General features: G+C 35.3%; 1 protein-coding gene across 2 annotated transcripts in view; it reads right to left on the bottom strand.

Moving 5' to 3' along the window:
• The window catches only part of LOC115209619 (gem-associated protein 2), a 35,539-nt gene extending 14,573 nt beyond the window's left edge, over positions 1–20,966 (bottom strand). For both annotated transcript variants that reach the window (XM_029778070.2, XM_036501103.1), the window contains exons 1-5: positions 20,813–20,966; positions 17,467–17,557; positions 14,913–15,002; positions 9,241–9,300; positions 4,954–5,085 (exon numbers count right to left, since the gene is read on the bottom strand). In XM_029778070.2, coding sequence (XP_029633930.1) covers positions 4,954–5,085; positions 9,241–9,300; positions 14,913–15,002; positions 17,467–17,557; positions 20,813–20,928 — 489 coding nt within the window. In that variant the 5' untranslated portion in view covers positions 20,929–20,966. The remainder of the gene's footprint in view (positions 1–4,953; positions 5,086–9,240; positions 9,301–14,912; positions 15,003–17,466; positions 17,558–20,812) is intronic.
• Positions 20,967–21,517: the final 551 nt, after the last annotated feature.

Raw genomic sequence — 21,517 nt, 5'->3', positions numbered from 1 at the left:
TGCACTTGCATATACCTCTATTAGATCATACAATACACACACATGCTCGCTGAACAATATACATTTCTGCTGCAGAGTACAGGTCTTTCTGAGTACAGCAGGGGGTCAGGCACCTCGGTCCTTTGTCATTTTGCCTGAAAGGCTTCGTTATCCTGAAGCTGTTCTTCAGTACTTCATTCCATGTTTTCCTGGGTCTCCCACTTCCATGTGTTTCATCTACTTTGAGAGATTGGCACTTCTTTATAGAGCTGTATATATATATATATACATCACAATGTAGAAGACAACTGGAGGTTTCTACAGGAGAACCTGTTGAGGGCCACTGACCAGATCTGTGGATGGTGCAAAGCCCCCTCTCGACCCAAAATAACATGGTGGTGGAACAATGTTGTTGACAGGGCTATTAGAGAAAAGAAACAAGCTTGGAAGGACTGGAAGAACGGTGGTAGCAGGGAATTGTATCAGACTGCCAGAAGGGAAGCTAGGAGGCAGGTTTATTTAGCCAGAGGGGAAGCAGATAAGAAAATAGTTGCCAATGTTCAGTGCCATGAGGACCAAAGACTTGAGGTATTTCATGTTGCAAGACAGTGTGTGAGAGAGAATGTGTTCACATGGATAATGGTTCACTTGCACTAGACGAGGCTGCAGAGAGAGAGGTTTCGAGACGTCACTATGAAAGCCTGCTAAATAAAGAAAATGAATGGGAGAAAGAGAGTCTGCCGAATGTTGACCCAACAGAGGGACCTGCTATCCGAGTTGACAGTACCTTGGTAGCTAAAGCAATTAAGAGTATGAAGACAGGGAAAGCCACCGGCCCATCAGGAATCACTGCAGAGATGCTCAAAATATCTGGCAGTGTTGGCTATAGCCTAGTCACCTGTATAGTTAACCAGGTGATACACGAAGGAGTCATACCCAATGACTGGTGTAGCAACACTATAGTCAACTGCTACAAAAGAAAAGGTGATGCTTTAGATACAAATAATTACACCAAATATATAGTACGTGTGTTTTTAATGGCTAAACTGGCAACATGATCATCCCCAAATACAACAATATATATATATATATATATATATATATATGTATATATATATATATATATATATATATATTTAAAAAAGGAGATGTGGAACACGAGTTGTGATATATAAAAAAAGGAAATGAAGAAAATGCTGACAAAATAATTTAAGTAAGGGAGAGTGTATTTAATTAGGTGAAAGTTCTTTTTACCGGTTGCGCATTTGTTATGCTTATCAAAAGATATTTTTTTAAGAGAGATAGAGTTCCTTTCTGATAGATTTTTTTTCTCTTATCTGACTTTATGTTGGGTTTGCTGTCTCTTATATGTGAAAAAAGAGGCTCCAGAGTTGTTTAAGATTTGCTTGGTTTCGCGCCTAAAATTTCTTATGGACAATGGTCAATACAATTTTGATTGGTCATTATGAAGGGGTCACTTGAATGTTTGAATGGAAGTTGGTGTTGGGGTAAGAAAATAGGCTCCAGAGATGTTAAAATTTGGTTAGTTTCGCTCCTAAAATTTCTTATTGGTCATAATAAAGAGGTCACGTGGATGTTGTCATAATAGAGAGGTCATGTGAATGTTTAGAATGAATTTTGGTGTGGGTGGTGTATGGAGTTTTCGAAAATAGTGTTGTTGAAAATTCTTATTGTTCAGGCTGGTCAGTAGCCGTCATGTGGATATTTTAAATAGCTTTTTAGCAATTAGTTAAGGAGTGTATTTTCCGCTTGACTGAATTTGAGCTGGATAAGCAAGTTCGTTTAGGACAGGAAGAGCTATATGTATGTATGTGTGCGCGCGTGTGTGTGTGTGTTTATACCCACACACGCACACATATATACATGCGCGCGCACCCCAACATACATATAAACACACACACACACACACACACACACACACGCGCGCACACATACATATAGCTCTTCCTGTCCTAAACGAACTTACTTATCCAGCTCAAATTCAGTCAAGCGGAAAATACACTCCTTAACTAATTGCTAAAAAGCTATTTAAAATATCCACATGACGTCTACTGACCAGCCTGAACAATAAGAATTTTCAACAACACTATTTTCGAAAACTCCATACACCACCCACACCAAAATTCATTCTAAACATTCACATGACCTCTCTATTATGACAACATCCACGTGACCTCTTTATTATGACCAATAAGAAATTTTAGGAGCGAAACTAACCAAATTTTAACATCTCTGGAGCCTATTTTCTTACCCCAACACCAACTTCCATTCAAACATTCAAGTGACCCCTTCATAATGACCAATCAAAATTGTATTGACCATTGTCCATAAGAAATTTTAGGCGCGAAACCAAGCAAATCTTAAACAACTCTGGAGCCTCTTTTTTCACATATAAGAGACAGCAAACCCAACATAAAGTCAGATAAGAGAAAAAAAATATATCAGAAAGGAACTCTATCTCTCTTAAAAAATATCTTTTGATAAGCATAACAAATGCGCAACCGGTAAAAAGAACTTTCACCTAATTAAATACACTCTCCCTTACTTAAATTATTTTGTCAGCATTTTCTTCATTTCCTTTTTATATATATATATATATATTTCATCATCATCATCATCATCCTTGATTAACATCCGTTTTCCATGCTGGCATGGGTTGGACAGTTTGACTGAAATCTGAAGAGCCAGCAGCTGCACCAGGCTCCAATCTGATCTGGCAAAGTTTCTACAGCCGGATGCCCTTCCTAATGCCAACCACTCAGAGAGTGTAGTGGGTGCTTTTTACATGCTACCGACACAGGAGCCAGTCAGGCAGGCCTGGTAATGATCATGTTCTGATGGTGTTTTTTATGTGCCACCGGCACAAGAGCCAGTCAATGGGTATTGGCATCAGTCACGATTAGTTGGTGCTTTTTACATGCCACCGACATGGGAGCCAGTCAGGCAGACCTGCCTTAGCCAGACAGGGGGCACCAGCCCCAGCTATGATATTGGTTTTACTTGACTCAACAGGTCTTCTCAAGCATATCATATCACCCAGACCAATTTTTATGAAGCTAGGTGGTAGTTGGATGAAATAAAGCCACATGACTGAATTTAGAAACAGCAAAAAATGAACTAAATGTCACCGAATCATTTTTAGCCTATTAAATATTTTACTTAGAACATTCAATATGATGCATAGAAGACAACATAACACTTTTCAATCAATTGAAGCCTGGTGTTCAGAAGTGAAACAGCTAAGGAAACACAAGAAGAAAGGCAAGACAGGTACCAGTCTCAGAGATGACAAAATACAATGAGACATAAGAGCAACAGGAAGTAACACTTCAGTTTGAATCAACCAGGAAAGCCCGCTTGAGGGAACAAGAAACACCAGAGCAGAAACAATTGAGGTTGGAGCTTCAAGCTGATAGAAAGGCCCATTTAAGAGAACAGATGTTAATAGAACAAAAAGTATCGCAGCCAGAAATGCTTGCTCCAGAGAACAGGAGACATCAAAGCAATGACAACTCAGGTTAGAATTTAGAACCTTTTTCATGAAGAGTGGTGACTCGCAGCCTTTAGCTACAATCTGACACATGGGCATTACGATAGATGCCATATGAATACATTTGAATACAGTACAGACCAGAGTGAAGGGCAGGTAACTGCTATATATCATCATTTAAGGTGGACATTTAATGATGATGATGATATGCATGTATGTATGTGTATATATATATATATATATATATATAACATATATATAATATATATATATATATATATATATATATATATATATATATATATATATATAATATATATATGTATATATGTATGAATGACATACATATATATATATATATTATATATATGTATATATATATATATATATATATATATGTATGAATGACTATATGTGCACTTGTGTTAGTGTACATGACAAGTCAGAGAAACTTATCTCCCTTGTCTTTCATTTTTGGCATCCAATCAAAGAAATCAAGCCAAAGCTTAATCACAAGCAAAGTGAGGTCACCTGACCCATCTAGATGAGCAGTACCCCTCAAATACATGCTAACTCTGACCATGGCAACCCATCTAACCCATGCCAGCATGGAAAGTGGACATAAAACAATAATGATGGTTACATGTGTGTGTGTGTGTGTGTTGTGTGTGTGTGTGTGTGAGAGAGAGAGTGTGTGTGTGTGTATGTGTGTGTGTGAGTGTGTGTGTAAACATAAATAAATTTGTTTGCCAGTGGAGAATACATCTATCTTTTCAGATAGTGTGCGTTCAAAACACAGATGATACACTAGTTCACCAGTTTAAGAGGACTTTGAGACACTATAGTATTTCAACCAGGTTGAGTATTTCCTCGGTCAAAGCTGCTCCACTGGACCAATGAATCTCACAAGAATATGAGGTGGACACTAAACATTGAGGACCCAAATAATAAACACACACAACAGGCTTCTATATCCTTTCTGTCAACCAAATTTCACTCACAGGGCACTGGTCAATCTTGGGCTATAGAAGAAGATACCCAAGTGGAATCAAACCTAAAACCATATGGTTATAAACCAAGCTTCTTAACCATTCAGCCATGTCTTCTGCATGAAATGACAAAGGCATGAACCTAATGTTAAGTTGTGAGACCTTTTCTGGCATGTTTTCATTGTTTCTTCATAATACTTAGACAAATTCCAAATCTCACTTATTTTTTGGAGGGACATTGCTCCAAGCATTTTTTGACCTTCTTCCATATCCATATCTTCATGCATCATTTCAATTTGCAGTCACATGGTTCTGTGATTGCAAACTGATCCCACTACGGCACCTTAGGCAAATGTCTTCCATATTATCTTCAGGTTGATGCAAGCTTCTTAAAACAATAAATATACAGAGTCTACAACAAAGAAATAAATGCACAAGTGCAATACAAAGAAAATGCTCGGAAAAGAGTCTTACCTGCTCCATAACAGCAACCAAACTGAGCAAAGGAAGACAACCACCTTCTAGCGCGTTAGACTCATCTGGTGTGAGGGTTTTCAACTTTCCAAAACATAGTTTAAACCATTCTTCAACTTCAGACGCTAAAGGCTGCAATAAAATAGAATATATATAATTAAGGAAGTGAAATTAAACAATCTCACAATGTGTTGTGTAAGAAACTCACCCATCCATGACTAAAAGTGTAGCAATAAACCATGCAAACAAGGAAAAATTAATGTAAAACAGTTAAAAATATTAACAATGTATCTGAGTTCAAATTCTGCCATGGGAGACTATATCCTTTCATCTTTTCAGGATCAATAAAATAAGTACCAGCTGAGATCTGGGGTTGATATAATCAAAATTGATGGCCTTGTGCCGAAATTTGAAACTAATGTTAATAATGTATTTATTCATTATTAATTCATTCTTGTAGATTTGAAGACATATTTTTGATTGCTGTTGTTTGTTCATCATCAGACAATGCCTCCTCACTTCTGATGTGTATTTATTACACACGCAATTAATCACTTCATTGATGCAAGAGGAATTTGAGTCACCATGAAGTTTCAGCTTTGTGTCTCCTCAGTCAAAGCAACCCCACCATAGATGAATCTGATTGGAGCATGTTTACACATCAGCAAATAATTTGTTTGTTGATTCCTATGAACAAGAGCTTGTATTCTTGTCAGACTCTTTGTTCTGGTGATATATCATTGACTGAGGAGAAAATCGACAAGGTCTCAAGCTTCAATGTCCCCTTAAACCAAAAAAATACAAATGAACCACATATTATAAGCACACATCATTTAAAGCAGTGGTTCTCAACCATCTTTTACCTATGGGTCCCTTTCATTCCTATTTTACTTGGATGGACCCTTATAACTATTCAATGTTTAAAAAACTTTTATTATATTTTTATACAATTATTATAATAATTGTACACAATTATATAATTATTATAATAATTGTACACAATTATTATTATTATTATTATTATAATTAAATAATATTAGGGATTGTATTTAATAAATGCTAAAATATTTGGTGATTTGGGGAAGTATGACCAATTTATTGCACATAATTCAGAATTTATTCAGAATTGCTGAAGCCTGGAATAAATTACCTGTATCAGTTGTTGGCTGTCAAAACATTACATCTTTCAAAACTTCCATGCTTCCTGAAATTCATGGACAGTACAACCTGATGCTCCTACTCACATTTTTTTAAATTATATTTTTGAAGACAAGATATCAAGATGAAGCCCAGAAAGTGGAAGGAGGGCAGTAAATTGATAGAAAATGAAGGAGCCAGTTTGAGGCTGACCCCACTGGAGGAATTGACTAATAATGTGACAAAGAGGAGGGTGGTATACAGAACGCTATCCACGTCCTCTAAAGGGATAGAGATTGCAAAAATTGAGGCAATGGAGGAATGCCTCAAAGACATAAGGAGGCTTACCACCTTTTATACGTGTGGAAGGAAGTACGGCACAGTGGGGGTAAGGTTTGCCAATGAAGAGAACACAGTAATCCACTCCACTGTGCTGATAAGGACACAGGAATGGGTACTTCTGCCAACATACTGTGGCAAATGCATCACCAGAGTAACAATCAACAGAGTGCCCTCAAGATTAAGGAAGCATGGCTGGTGGCAGCGGTCATGCACAGAATGAAAGATGAAGCTAAAATCTTGAAGATTACTAGAACCAAAAAGGTTAATTGGTGGGGGTATGGCCTCGAGATGGCCATACAAATAAGCCTCAAAGACTTGCATAAGATCACAGAGGAGATTATTCTACTGGAAGATGTTAGGCTAAGAGTGGTGGTAGAAGGCAGACCACTAACAAGTTTCTTATGTGGTCAAAAGGGGCACATGAAAGCAAGGTGCCTCCAGAAAGAAAAAGAGGAGGAGCATAAGCAACAGTGTGAAGGACAGAGTGCCAAAGTGGCAGTGCCGGAAGGAGACAGACAAAGAAGACTCATTCACTGTCATGAATACAAGGAAAAGGAAAGAGTGTGTGAGCTCTCCACCAGAGATCCAGAAAAGGATGATGGAGACAAGGAACTAGTTCGATGCACAGGCAGTACCAACAATAGAAGATAACGTGGAAGCAGAAACATTATTGTAACACGTAGTGGAGGACATAGACGTTGAGGATTTTTTTAGCGCACCAACAGAGGGACCAAGAGGAATGACTTGCTCAGACAGCCCACGTCCGTCGCTGAGACAAACAAATGTAAAAAAGAGAAAGAACAAATGGCATATGGTCACATATGTCAAGAGTACGGCAATCAAACGGAAGATCACAAAATACAAATCTGTTATGAGAGTTAAGTTGCCACCAGAGAAATATCCAGAACACATCAAAGGAATAATAATCAATAAAGAAAGATATAGTAAACTAAAAGAACTGTTCAGAGGTAATATAGAGCCTTTAGGTATTGAGATAGAATTTGACGATTTACCATCAGTCATGGAGTACGAAGATTTGAAACCCTTGATGAACTGTCAAAAAGAAATAGCTTTAAAAAAAAAACCATGCTAAAAGGAAAAAAGGAAAACTTTTTAAAATTGTATGATTTAACTGTTACTGCTTGATCTATATCCAGATGTGTTCCATGTCTGAGAAAAGATGATGAGATAAATTGCTGTGTTATGGTTTAGTCAAAAGACAAATTGCCTTTTAGAGATAAATTAGGTTTTTAGCAGACAAGCCATTGATTCTATTATTTTCTTCTGATGATGCTAAATAATGATACAGAACACTATTTTGAAATCCCTCTCTTGAATCCCTGTTATGTCTAGATACCACAAAAATGACCTTCCCTTTGATTTAAAAATACATCATACACCAAAATACACTTCCATCTACCACTGTATGAAGTGAAGGGTATGAAACTTCTGAAATGCAATATGTGCATATAAAAGAGCAGGCAAAGACAAGATACTTCAAAATAAACCATCTGGAAGTAAGAAAATGTTGTTCATCAAAGTAATATTTTTGTACAAATATCAAGAATTATTTTATTTATATCAGGAATATAACTTTTCACATACAGATGAAGTAAGTAGAAATCATGCATTAAGCATTATTAAATATAGTCACATTGGTTTCACATTTTAGCACATGGCCAGCAAGTTTGGGGGAGGGGTAAATCGATTACATTGACCCCAATTCATGACTGGTACTTATTTTATCAACCCCAGAAGGATGAAAAGTAAAAGTCAATCTCAGTGGAATTTGAACTCAGAACCTAAAGCTGGACAAAATGCTGCAAAGCATTTTGCCAGGCATGCTATCAATTCTGCCAGCTCAGTATCTTATCAAATATATTTAATAGTGTTCATTAATATGGGATTAATTTTACCAACTTCAGGAGAGAAATGGTGAGACTTCTGTGTTCAATTCATTTACTATTTCCAAATACTGAATGAAGCATATGGCCTCAGGTTTACATCTGAGCAAAAATGAGATTGTGCAATGTTCATGCCTTTCTCAAGGACATTAGCAATACAAATGTTGTGAAATAATTACAACTAACAATGAAACAGACTTAGCTTGCAGCTAGTTTACCTATATTTTATAGAGCTCAACATTTTATTGCAATAACTTCCCCACATTTCAGCACAATAAAAATCAGTGACTAAACATAAATTAATGGGTGATCAGCCACATAGACTTTAAAGAATGAAGCAATTAAACTTTTGGTATTCATGGTTTTCCTTTTAATGATATACATACTTTTCTTTGTACACATATTTTGAGATTCTGCTAGTTATTTACTAAATTTTAAACAATAACATGCATTTTCTTTTTTTTTCTTGTAAAAAACTTTAGAGCAACTTTTTCACAAGATGAAAAAAGAACATATATACTAATATAGAGGAATCAATAGGTTTCATCTACAAAACGTTAATAAAATAGATTTTAGTTGGTAATAACCATGCCTCAAGTTATTCTTTATTCCTTTAAAATGAATAAAAATATTACGGAGATGTACTTGCATAGCAAGTGACTTGATCTGAGATTGCGTGTTGAAACAAAAACAATTGCAGTGTGGAAGATGGTTTGATGCAGCACAAACTTTTGTCAGTGAACAGGTCGCAGTTTCAAAGCGATGAAAATATTTTGACACAAATTAAATTTAAATGTTTGAAGTGAATCTATCAGTTTTTTGTGTGTTCTTAAATGGCTTACAAACATCTTCCACGCTGGATAAAAAAATATTTTTGCAAAACTAAATATTCTCAAGAACTTACAAGTTTTCGCCTCGTTTTCTTTATTTCTGATTCATGTGTACTTTTGTATTCATTGAGTTTCTAGAAGAGATGAAAATAAGGAAAGTGTTAAGGAAAATTCTCAAAATATAGAAATATAGAAATCAACAACAAAAAGATTAACTTATATAACTTAAATTATATAATACAAGAAAAATAATAGCGATGACAGGGTAATAAAGTACAGGAATATTAATTAAAATGCTCATTATTGTTAAACTAGCAATACTCATGGAAATTCTATGGTTATTTTAAAAACAATAAGATTATTGGAAGTGCATAGAGTTGTATGGAATACATTATTCCTTTTGAAATTGTATTTTCTCTGAAGTGTTTGATTCTTGAGATGGAGTAAAGTTCACATATGTAATACTTAAAAGAGAACAGCTTTCTTATATACTTGCCGCTACTTCTATCTTTTATCTATTTTCAAATGTGCTTTAACATATGCAGAAACAGCTACATACAAGTGTCCATGAAAAAATACTGGTTTAATTTTCTTTTCCCTTTCCTTGTGACTGTGTAATTAAAACAAACAAAAATGCTTGAAAGAATGATGTATATAATGCTTTAAAGTATCTTAAGTATGGAAGAAAATCAAAGTTAAAATCTATCTATAATACTATTCTGCTACAGTACAACTATTTTGGTAATACTTTAACAAAGGATCATACATTGCACTAGATCCTTAATTTCATATTAGATTAAAGTTCATATGTTTGGACTTAATCCCACAATCCCATTGAATGACAGCATACTTATTAAGCTGTGAATTCTAAAACAAAACCTATCAATAACATATATAAAATGCTCATTATTGTTAAACTAGCAAAACTCATATATATATATATTATATATATATATATATATATATATATATTTTCAATGGCGGCCCATTTTCGCGGGGTTCCACTATTTCCCTTCTCTCTCTCCCTCTTTTACGTTGTCTGCCATCCCCCCTCTTCCTTTGCTAAGAGCATTTTTAAGCCAGCCCGTCATATTCCCGTGTCAGGCCGAAGAACGAAATGTTCCCAAGATAAGAGAGTCTTTCTAATCTAATGTTGTGGTTGAGCTGTTTATTATTTATTATTATTACTATTATTATTAGTATTAGTATTGTCCCTTTGATCCTCGGTCGAAAATTTGCTTATTATTATTATTATTATTATTATTATTATTATTACTATTTTCAGCTTCGCCTTGTATTGCATATTATTTCTCCATACAGGGGTTTTTTCAATGGCAGCCCATTTTCGCGGGGTTCCACTATTTCCCTTCTCTCTCTCCCTCTTTTACGTTGTCTGCCATCCCCCCTCTTCCTTTGCTAAGAGCATTTTTAAGCCAGCCCGTCATATTCCCGGTGCACCCGCCCTTGCCCACCCCCACCACCAATACCGGATATCTCTATATTTTTGCTCCATCTATACCGGATGTCGCTTCTCCCACCACAATTATAGGTGTCTACTCTTCGAACCCCCCTCTTCAATACGCTATTTCACCATGCATTACCCCTCTCTTGATATCCTACGTTCTACTTGCCTAGAACCTGTCATCATTTCTCTGAACCACCCCTCCCCACTGGTGCTCCCCTATATTTCTCCCCCCCCCACATAAAAAGCACCATCCGAACGTGGCCGATGCCAGACCCCTCTGGCACCTGTGCAGGTGGCACGTAAAAAACACCCACTACACTCGCGGAGTGGTTGGCGTTAGGAAGGGCATCCAGCTGTAGAAACACTGCCAGACTAGACTGGAGCCTGGGGCAGTCCCGAGCTCCCCAGACCCCGGTCGAAACCGTCCAACCCGTGCTAGCGCGGAAAACGGACGTTAAACGATGATGATGATGATGATATATATCAAAATTTAAAATATTTATTTTGCAGTCAATTGTCTCACAAATAATATAAATAATATATATGCTTGTGTCTACCTTAGTTTATGTCTTTGATTTTGTCCCATAGTTTATTAGTCACCTGTCTTACCAATAAATATCATATCTACAACAAATTATGTTTTTCCCACTGATACAGCATTTATCTTCCATTCTTCACCAGGAAAAGACTGTATATTCAAAATTGTCATAAACCAGTTCAAAGAAGGCTTTTATTCAAACTTTATTCTGCTCGCCATCTAATCCATTAATCACAGGTGGCCAACAATTAAGATGCATTGCTTTATTATTAGGTAAAGACAGTATCCATCTATAATGTCATTCAACACTATGCTGCATTTTTGTACTCAATACAAAATAAGATATCTATATTTCTATCTATTATTTACTATTGTAGAAAGGAATTAATGATAGGATATTATAATTCACAACAGCAATCATGTCTGTCTATCCAGTGTCCTGGTGAGAATGAAGTCTATCTGGCTGTACTGTTTCCAATAATTCCGTTGACTAATATGTCAAGAAATTACAATGCATCCCATAGGAGAGGCAGTGCCCATGATTTTTGCAGGCCACCCTCACCCACCACTGATGCAAGAGGGAAAGATGGGGGAGGGTATCCTATAACTAGTGACTTGATTCAAGAACCTGCAGTAGAATGATGATAATGTTAAATTAGATAATGTATTAGTTCTACCATCCATGCACAGGTACAATCCATCTGACAGGCTTCTACAGTCTCTGTCAACCTAACTTACCATGCAAAATATGGGTGAACACAAAGCTATGATATAAGTCTACCACCCAAAGTGCCATGCAGTGGGGTTGAACTGAAAATGATGTGACTACAGACCAAAGTATTAAGGGCACAAAGTCACTTCATTCTACTATAGTAGTTTGGATATGTATGGCATGGGGAGAAAAGGAATCTGATATGAACTAACTCTTCATTTGAGAGAGAAAACAAAATAATTTCAACAGGCATAGGAGTGGCTGTGTCATAAGTAGCTTGCTTACCAACCACATGATTCTGGGTTCAGTTCCACTGCATAGCACCTTGTACAAGTGTCTTCTACTATAGCCTTGGGCTGACCAAAGCTTTGTGAGTGGATTTGGTAGACAAAAACTGAAAGAAGCCCATTGTACGTGTGTGTGTGTGTGTGTGTGTCTGTGTTTATCCCCTCACCATCGCTTGACAACTGATGATAGTGTGTCAACATCCCTATAACTTAGAGGCTCAGCAAAAGAGACCGATAGAATAAGTACTAGGCTTACAAAGAATAAGTCCTGGGGTCAATTTGTTTGACTAAAGGCAGTGCTCCAGCATGGCCGCAGTCAAATGACTGAAACAAATAAAAGAACTATAATAGCATTTGTTTAAACTCCTTCTCCTCCTATTTTGTCATCTTGCCAGATTAAATTTGAATACCTTATTTGTTTTCGTTACTTTTTCTTTATTTATCAATATAAACATGATAGTGATGCTTTAGAAAAATGTACTTATTCTTTACTGAAGCAATTGTTTTACATCAGGATATCCTGCTTAGTGTTAGCTACTTCACTGTAAAGTAGGTAACTAAAATAAACAGATGGACACACCTTATCCAGGAACACAACTGATAATACTACAAGTCATGTCAATATTGCTAACAGTCCAGCATAAAACAGACATACAATAGACATTGTTTTAGTGTAGAGACAATTATACATTATAACTGTTGGCATCAGTTTGGTGAAACTTAGAAGATAACATCCTTCCTTTTATCCATGCCTTTAGTACACTGTAAACATACCTCTACTATACATTAGGTTCATGCTTATCAATCCAAATCTAAATATAAACACACAATATTTTTAAAAGATTACAGTTCTTGAGGAAAATGTGTGATAAAGACAAAGGGTGGTGAGATGAGTGAGGCTAAGGAAAATAGTAAAGGCTAATACATAAAGTGAGAGTAACAGGAAGTTGGAAAGGGAAAAAAACTATTATTGTAAAAATAGAAGAAATAAAGACATGATACAGCTTTATGATGGTTGTACATAAAGTTTTAGGTTTAACTTTCAAATTTGCGGATAACATACTTAATAAAAGAAATCAGAATTAGACAAGAGTAGATAGTTTCCAGTATTTCATCTTTGGCTGGGATCACTATTTTAAATTCTAATTCTGGTAGAAAATTTCAAAAGGAACTGTAACAAAGAATACTGAAAATGCATATTCATGTGTAGATACACACATGCATGCCCATAAATAGCTATATATAAGTATACTTAACATGTAGAGAGACATAAAGTAAAAGATTTGCATATGCTCTGTGACATGAGAATCAGAAACATGAAGTGCTTTGCATTATGAAGTAGTATGCTGAAGAGAATTGACACAAAATTAGGCAAAAGCGCATATGGAATGATAGTAGCACACTTGCTCTTATTGAAACCAAAAAGAAAGAAGTATGGAAATGTTATTATAAGAGTTTGTTGAATATTAAAAAAATACATGGATTAGAGAGGACCTACTCTAAGTAAATCTCAAGAGGGAGCATCCACTAAAATTGACAGAAGTATGGTCACAAGTGCAATAATAGATATGAAACACAGGCAACACAGCTGATCATATAAGAGTAGTTATTGAGGTGCTTAAAACATCTTGCAAAAGTCATGTGCAAGCCATTTGCATATTCAATTAAGTAGTTCAAGAAGTAGTTATACTGATGTAACAGTATCAATGTCAACTAACAACATGATTGTAAAGGAGATGCACTAGTTAGAGACAACTACAGAAATATCAAATTGATGGACCAGATTATGAAACTTGTGGAAAACAGAGGAGAATGCAAGTCAGCTTTGTGCCAGTATGAGATACTACCAATGTCAACTTCCTAGTGAGACAGCAGCAGAAGTAGTACTTCACCAGAGCAAGTTCCAATATCTAGCATTTGTTACCTTGAGAAGGCCTCTGATAGGGTTCCATGCACTGTAGTTTAGTGATCTCTAAGGACACAAGGGGTAAAGGAATGGCTAATAAAGGCTGTAAAAGCCATGTACAGAGGTGCAGTCAGCAATGAGTTCAGAAACAAATTCCACAAACAAGTATGGGCCCATAAGGGCTCAATTCTCAGTCCCCTTATATTTCCACAGCCAGATGCCACTCCTGCTGCTAATGCTCAACTTTTTCTGAGCAAAGTAATAATTCTCCATAGCCAGACCTGTTTCCATGGAATACTGGAATCGAACAGCCTCACTTGTATTATAAATGATGCTCATTTACAACAATCAATTGATATCTAGACAAGGGAACATACAAACATGCATGCATATACACACACACACACACTCAAACATACATAATGAACTTCTTTCAGTTTCTGTCTACCAAACCCACTCACAAGATTTTGCTTGGCCTAGTGCTATTGTAGAAGACACTTGCCCAAGGTGTTGTAAGGTGGGACTGAACCAAGGTTGGGAAGCAAGCTTTTTAACCACACCATCATGCCAGTGCCTATATACAGAGGACCAGTGAACTGAAAAAAGATCTGAGTCTCAATATAGCAGCAAAAAAATATTAGGAAGGGCATCCAGTTGTAGAAACCTGGATAAATCAGATTAGTGCCTGATGCAGCCTCCTGGCTTGCCAGTCCTCAGTCAAACTCTCCAACCCATGCCAGCATGGAAAGCAGACATTTAATGACAACGATGATGATGTGTGTCCCTGTCCTTAATTGTTAAATTTACTTTAAACATAAATAAGTGATACACAACTTACTTGTCTGATTTTTGCAAAATCTGCAATCTGTTTCCTATTCCATTCAGCTGAAGGCTCTAAGCCTGTTGGTGCTGGAAGACAGCAGTCTTTCTGGGAATTTCAAGAACATAAGGGTAAAAAAAAATGAAATCTAAATATGTCAAGGAATAATGTTTACAAATATAATTTTTCAGATTAATAACCTTTTAATAAAGGTTATTAATAAAGACAAAAACTGATTAATATTTATATCTAACTATTTTAGGAAAAATTAGAATAAACACAAGTTTGTATCATTTGTTCCTCTGTACATTTAACCATTGTGGTTGTTGGAACTCTGCATTGGATGTTCCAAATGCAGTTGGATGTTTAACCCCAACCTCACTACTTATGATGATGAAATTGGGTGGCATCCTAAAAATCAGAATACAACATTGGAAAGCCTTAATGAGTAGAAAACAAGTCACAAATAGATGAACATATATGATGCAAGAAAGGAAATTATATATCAATATGGAACTAAATTTCTATAACTTGTAGAGAACTACAGAGGAAACTTAGAAGAAAAAAAAAACAATAAAACACTTCCTAATAACTCAATCAGTAAATCCTAGTCCTGATATCAGTTCCATATGGATGTCTTTTTTGAAATATAAATATGAATTGCCTAAAATAGTTATATTATTAAACAAGTGTCAGTGACCAAGAAGATGACAACATTATGACTTTTAGTTTAGAAATCAAGATAGATAGTTCAAGGACAATCTAGTATTATGTATACACACAAAGGTAAAACACTTAATAATGATCATAGATCAAACTGATCAAAATGTAGTATAGATATAAATATTAAACATTTTTCCATAAGATTAATAATTAATAAAAAATCATAACCTTAACTCAGTTCAAATATGAGATATTTATATAAATATACAATCTTGTACATGTAGTGATGCATTCATCACTACTTGCATATAAGAATGTTTATCAATCATTGTCTGTCATCATTTTTTTCTTTAACATATCTTGTTTTTATAGTTAAACCTTAATGTTCTCTGCATTAAAGGTATTAAAACTAACTTAACGTATTTATTTCAAAAAGAGTTCATATAAACTTTAGGAGGGTAAATTTGATAAGTAATACTCCAAGTTTAAACAGGTGATTCCTAATGATAAATTAGTAAACATGAGGAAGAGGAATAAAAAAACTTTCATTTTATTCAAGCAATAACGAGTGGGTACACTACCAAAATTAGTTATATTTAATAATGATCATTTCTGTATACCTTGATTTTTTTACATAAGATAAAAAAACTAATTCTCAGATACAGAGGCTTGGTTGATGGATTTTCCCTTTGTATCACATTGGCACTTATGTTAGTGATACCAAAGTTAACTCTGATGAGATCTGAACTAAGGAGAACAAAGCTAACTTTTGAATCATCATCATCATCATCATCATTTAACATCCACTTTCCATAGGTTGAACAATTTGACTGAGGACTGGCAAACCAGATGGCTGCACCAGGCACCAATCTTGATCTGGCAGAGTTTCTACAGCTGGATACTCTTCCTAACACCAAGGATGCCCTTCCTAATGCCAGGATGCCTTTCCTAACGCCAAAGATGCCCTTCCATTTAATTTAGTCCTTTACTATTTTTGCCAAACTATTTGCAACATGATTAAAGGAGTAGGAATCTAAATTCCTTACATTCTTAGTCAGAAATTCAAATATTGCCTTTCATTACACCAATCAATAAAATAAGTGCCAGTATTACTGGTAAAGGAATGTTGGTAATACTTCAATAAAGGAATCAGTAACACACTACCAGTAATATTTCCCTGACAATGCTTTACCAGTAAAGTAAGTAGATACAGACTTTACAAAGTTATTTCTTGAAATATTAGTGTTAATGACAAATGGCAAATACTATAGAGTAAGAGTTGAGAACACAACTTGGTTTCAACACTTGATATAAGTTGCTTTTTTATGACACAAATTTCCTTAGGAAGGCAAGAGTATCAGAAAATTACAAATCCCAGCTTTATTTAAATATATGACTTTTACAGAAATGCTCCTACAAAATACTACCTATGCATGTTTTTGCTGTATTGCTTTTACCTTTTTTATACTGAAGAAACCACAACACAGACTACAATGACATGGTTCTTGATACTGACATATCTAAAAATAATAAAAATACCTCTTGCCCAAATTCTCCATTTGTATTGAAGATGTCATGAGCAGAGAATTGTAGCAAATATTACAGTGAACTGGACTTTCTAAGTGTATCCAAGCCCACAGCCAGCTACAGATTACATGCAAGAGGTGGATCTCACTGGCAAAGATAAGTGCAAACAATCAAGAGATTGAATTCCAGAATAACAATAAGATTACGAAATCTAGTACTGTATATAATTTGCCAAAAAAAAGCACTAAATCCTGTTTTTTCATCTTGTACTGCAATACATAAAAACATTGAAATAGTCTATTGGGTAACTAACATATGACTGAGTTATGTAGTAAAGTTTGCTGAAGTGAGAAATGGTGGACAAGAAATTCAGAATACATACTGCTAAAATATGGACATTCTGCTTTCTATTCATAGCTTCTGTGTTTAATGATTTAGCAACAACCACTGATGGACAACATAATGCTTCATCCCTAAAGAGAAAATGGTCAATTTTATATTGTTAATAATAAATTCAAGATGCTACTCATTTTTTTTAACTCAATAAATTTAGTTTTCATGTCTGTATTATGATATAAACTTAGTGAGTTTGCAAATTTAAGCATCATCATTGTTTTGAAGTTCACTTTTCTATGCTCACATGGATGAGGTAGAATTTGTTGAAGTGAATTTTCTACAGCTAGATGTCCTTCCTGTTGCCAACCTTACCTGTTTCCAAGCAAGGAAATATTTCCTCATGACCAGACAAGTGTTCATGAACGATTGTAAATGAAGGACCCCATTTGCATAACAGTGACACTCGATTTTATAACTATCATGCAAAATCTAGGCAAGGAGAAAGGAATCAGTAACACACATGCATGCACATACACACACACACACACACATATATATATATATATATATATATATATATATATATATATATATATATATATATATACATATATATATATATATATATAAGCAACATGTTTCTTTCAGTTTCTGTTAACCAAATTCATTTACAGGACTTTTGTCAGCCTAAGACTATAATAGAAGACATTTGTCCAAGGTGCCATATGCAGTGGGACTGAACCCAAAACCATGGGATTGAGAAACAAGCTTCTTACCACACATCCACTACTAGCTTATAGCTACAACCATGCCTATAGCCATGCCTGTGCCTATAAACATTTGCTTATTTTGAGGTAACTTCAATCAGTCCCATTAAAGAAACTAAAAATATAAAGTAGATGATAAAATATTTGAAGACTTGAATTTGTGTTATATCATGCTTATTGTCACACAACATAAAAAGTACTATTCAGCTAGTATTGTCCATCTACTTAATATAACCATATTAATACAATCATCTCAGTTTCATATTTTCAAAACTTCCACTCAATGAGAATCTTCAGATACCTGCCTATTGCTGCAGTACATCCTGTATGTTGTTTATGTTACTAGTATAATGAAGACTGTTTTTTAAAACTTATTTGCAGCATACCTCATTGGTATTAATCAAACATACATGTTACACTCATCACTCTTTTTACTATTCATACTAAATTTTTTTTTTTTTCTTCTTTTAAGATTAAAAAAAAGTGGGCTGCCGTCCTGTGAAATTCCCACTGTTTATATTAAACACCAAGTATTAATATTTTAAATAGTACCAAAACTAATCTTACACATTCCTCCTTTATCCTTTCTGCCCCAAACATATTCCCATGGGTTATGGGACTTCTCACACAGAGTGATGGGATTTTTTAAAAGAATCTATGAAACAAACCCCCTCACATGCAATGCAGTTAGCACCCTTTGCTCATTATCCTTCTTTTTAGTCAAATCAAGCAGTATATTTTATCGAATTCTTCCTCCTTTGAAACTTATTTGTCTTAAGTTTCTTCCCTGTATCTATTTTCTATCCAACACAAACCTATAAGACCCAAATCAAACTAATACCTATGCACCAATCTCAGAGAACCTGAAAAAATTTAAGGCACTGCATAAGTGTGAATATAGATTGAGAAGTTTGCTTCCCAACCATATGGTTCTGGGTTCAGTTCCATGGTCAACTACAACCAAAGCTTTGTGAGTGGATTTGGTAGAGTGAAACTGAAAAAACATCATCATGTGTGTGTACAGTGTGACTGTGTCCCATTGTCTAAGCATCACATGATAGTTGCAATTGAGTGTTACTGTCATACAAGCAGTGTCATACATTTCCAATATTCTGCACAAACATGTCTCTTGGAACAGGTGAAGGGTGACAACAGGAGTGGCATCTGCCTCAATAAACTCCATCTGACCCATGCATGGAAACGTAGATGTCAAAACAATGATTATGATGATAACTGCGACCCTCATATAAACTAAAGAAAAAAAGACTGAGGGTGAATACTTTGAAGATACATTATTTTTGTCATTAATGAGTGTTGATTTCTAACAAATGATCAAATTTATATTTAATAACGTTTTGAACAAGATAAGTTATAGCCTCCAGATCCAGACATTGCATTTTATTTTACTTATGGCGGTGCCCCAGCATGGCCACAGCTCATAAGCTGAAACTAGAATCAATCAATCAATCAATTATACCACGTCTCAATCTGAGACGTTATTTATAATAGTTCAACCTGATAACTATCAAATTCCTTTCACAGTAAACTTCATCAGCTGAATGAGAACGTGTTTCAATCCATGGTGACTGTTACATTATGGCAAAAATGCTTATGTATTTCTGAGATCCTGACAGTAATGCCATCTAGAATAGTGGCATTTAGGATTGCATTTAATAATGTTATTAATGAAAACACCAAAACAACCAGCAGGTCGAAGGCTACATCAACGAAAAGCCTTCGTGTTCTAGCTTTATTTTATCCTGTCACAGCCTCATACAATCACAGGCGATCAGTTTGTGAATGTCCGCTTAAAATTTCAAAGAGGTACTTTTAGATGATCAAACAAAGATTTTCTTCCACATCACTATGAATGAAAAATATTAACCACGTGAAAAGTCATCGATTCTGATTAAATCTTCAGAGTAACATATCTACTCTGAGATGAAATTTCAAATCTAAATTCCAGCTATGGTAGGCTTTAACTTCATTGAATAAATAAATACCTAGCTACCACAAAGACAAGAATGATACGGCTACACAGTCAAATAAACAACGCCAAACATCGGGGGGGAGGGGGTTGAACAATGAAAACAAGCGATCAGGCTTTGTAAATCGAGGTCTATGATAGTAAGAAACTGAAACATCTAACATTTATCTGAAAAGCTGTCGTGCTACTACAGAGATCTCTCGAAAAAGATTAATAGTTTCGTCCCATTGCCACCCAGAACCACGTGTCTCCTCTATTCTTGTCACCTATAATGTATCTACGCTACCCATCTCCTATGCCCCATACTAATCATTGAACCTTCCAGAATATCAGTCTATCTCTGCTCGTGTTCTCTGTTTTGTTGTTGCTGTTTTTTTCTGCAGTAATCGATCTCACTGGTCACAGACGGATTGAAGAACAGACAAAGGTGCTTTCTTTGTTATGTGTATGTATATAACTCTTAGTCTCTTATTCATGAAAACAAAGGAAGGCTACACTAGATAACAGTCTTCTGCTTTTAACTCAATTTCTTTATATTGTGTCACAGTTTCATGCAATCCTGAGAGAATGGGTAAAATTGGACATACACAAAAAATGAAATAATGCATACTGAGAAGTGTATGTATATTATTGCATACCTAACTCTCCTCAGGTATTCATTCCCCGTCATAGGAGGAATATTTAAATCGTAATTATTATCTAATGTTGTATCAACTGGTATTGCAGGTGTAAACACCTCTTCCATAGTGGACATGCTGTGAGCTATTTCTAATTTCTAAAACCGAAGAGCAACACATTCGATTCCAAGAGGAGATAATTCATAAACATATCTCATTTGAAACGCCTTTATTTTTCTCGGGAGGTACAAAATAATTGTTACAATTTGCAAATAAATCAGTGAAAATGAATATATTTTATAAAATAAAACAAAGAAAAAACATCATTACTGCACCAAGTGTACACCACTGAAGCAAGGCAACACGTTCTCGTCATTACCACTGACGATGGCGAGGTTAACTAAATTTACCTCGTTTCATACATTTAACTCCAGTTTTCTTGTAAACTGTTTAACAATGTTTTTCTTTTTGGAATTTTTTTTCCATTCATGCAAGACATAATAATGCATGTGAGCGTGCATAACATCACCATCAACTCTTCTGGATGGTCTCCTTGTTTAAGTTGGTGAATGCTGCCATAATCCTTGCCTTCACTTCATCTTTGGTGTTACAAGGAGTTTTGTTGGTCTCTCACTCAACTGTGCCCCACACATAATAATCAAGAGGGTTGCAGTTGGGGGAGTTATGTGGCTAGATGTTAGGTGTGATGCGGTCACAGAAATTGTC

The sequence above is a fragment of the Octopus sinensis genome, linkage group LG3 (genome assembly GCF_006345805.1).
Source record: "Octopus sinensis linkage group LG3, ASM634580v1, whole genome shotgun sequence".
Lineage (NCBI taxonomy): Eukaryota > Metazoa > Mollusca > Cephalopoda > Octopoda > Octopodidae > Octopus > Octopus sinensis.
This window is presented reverse-complemented; position numbering and strand designations above follow the sequence as displayed.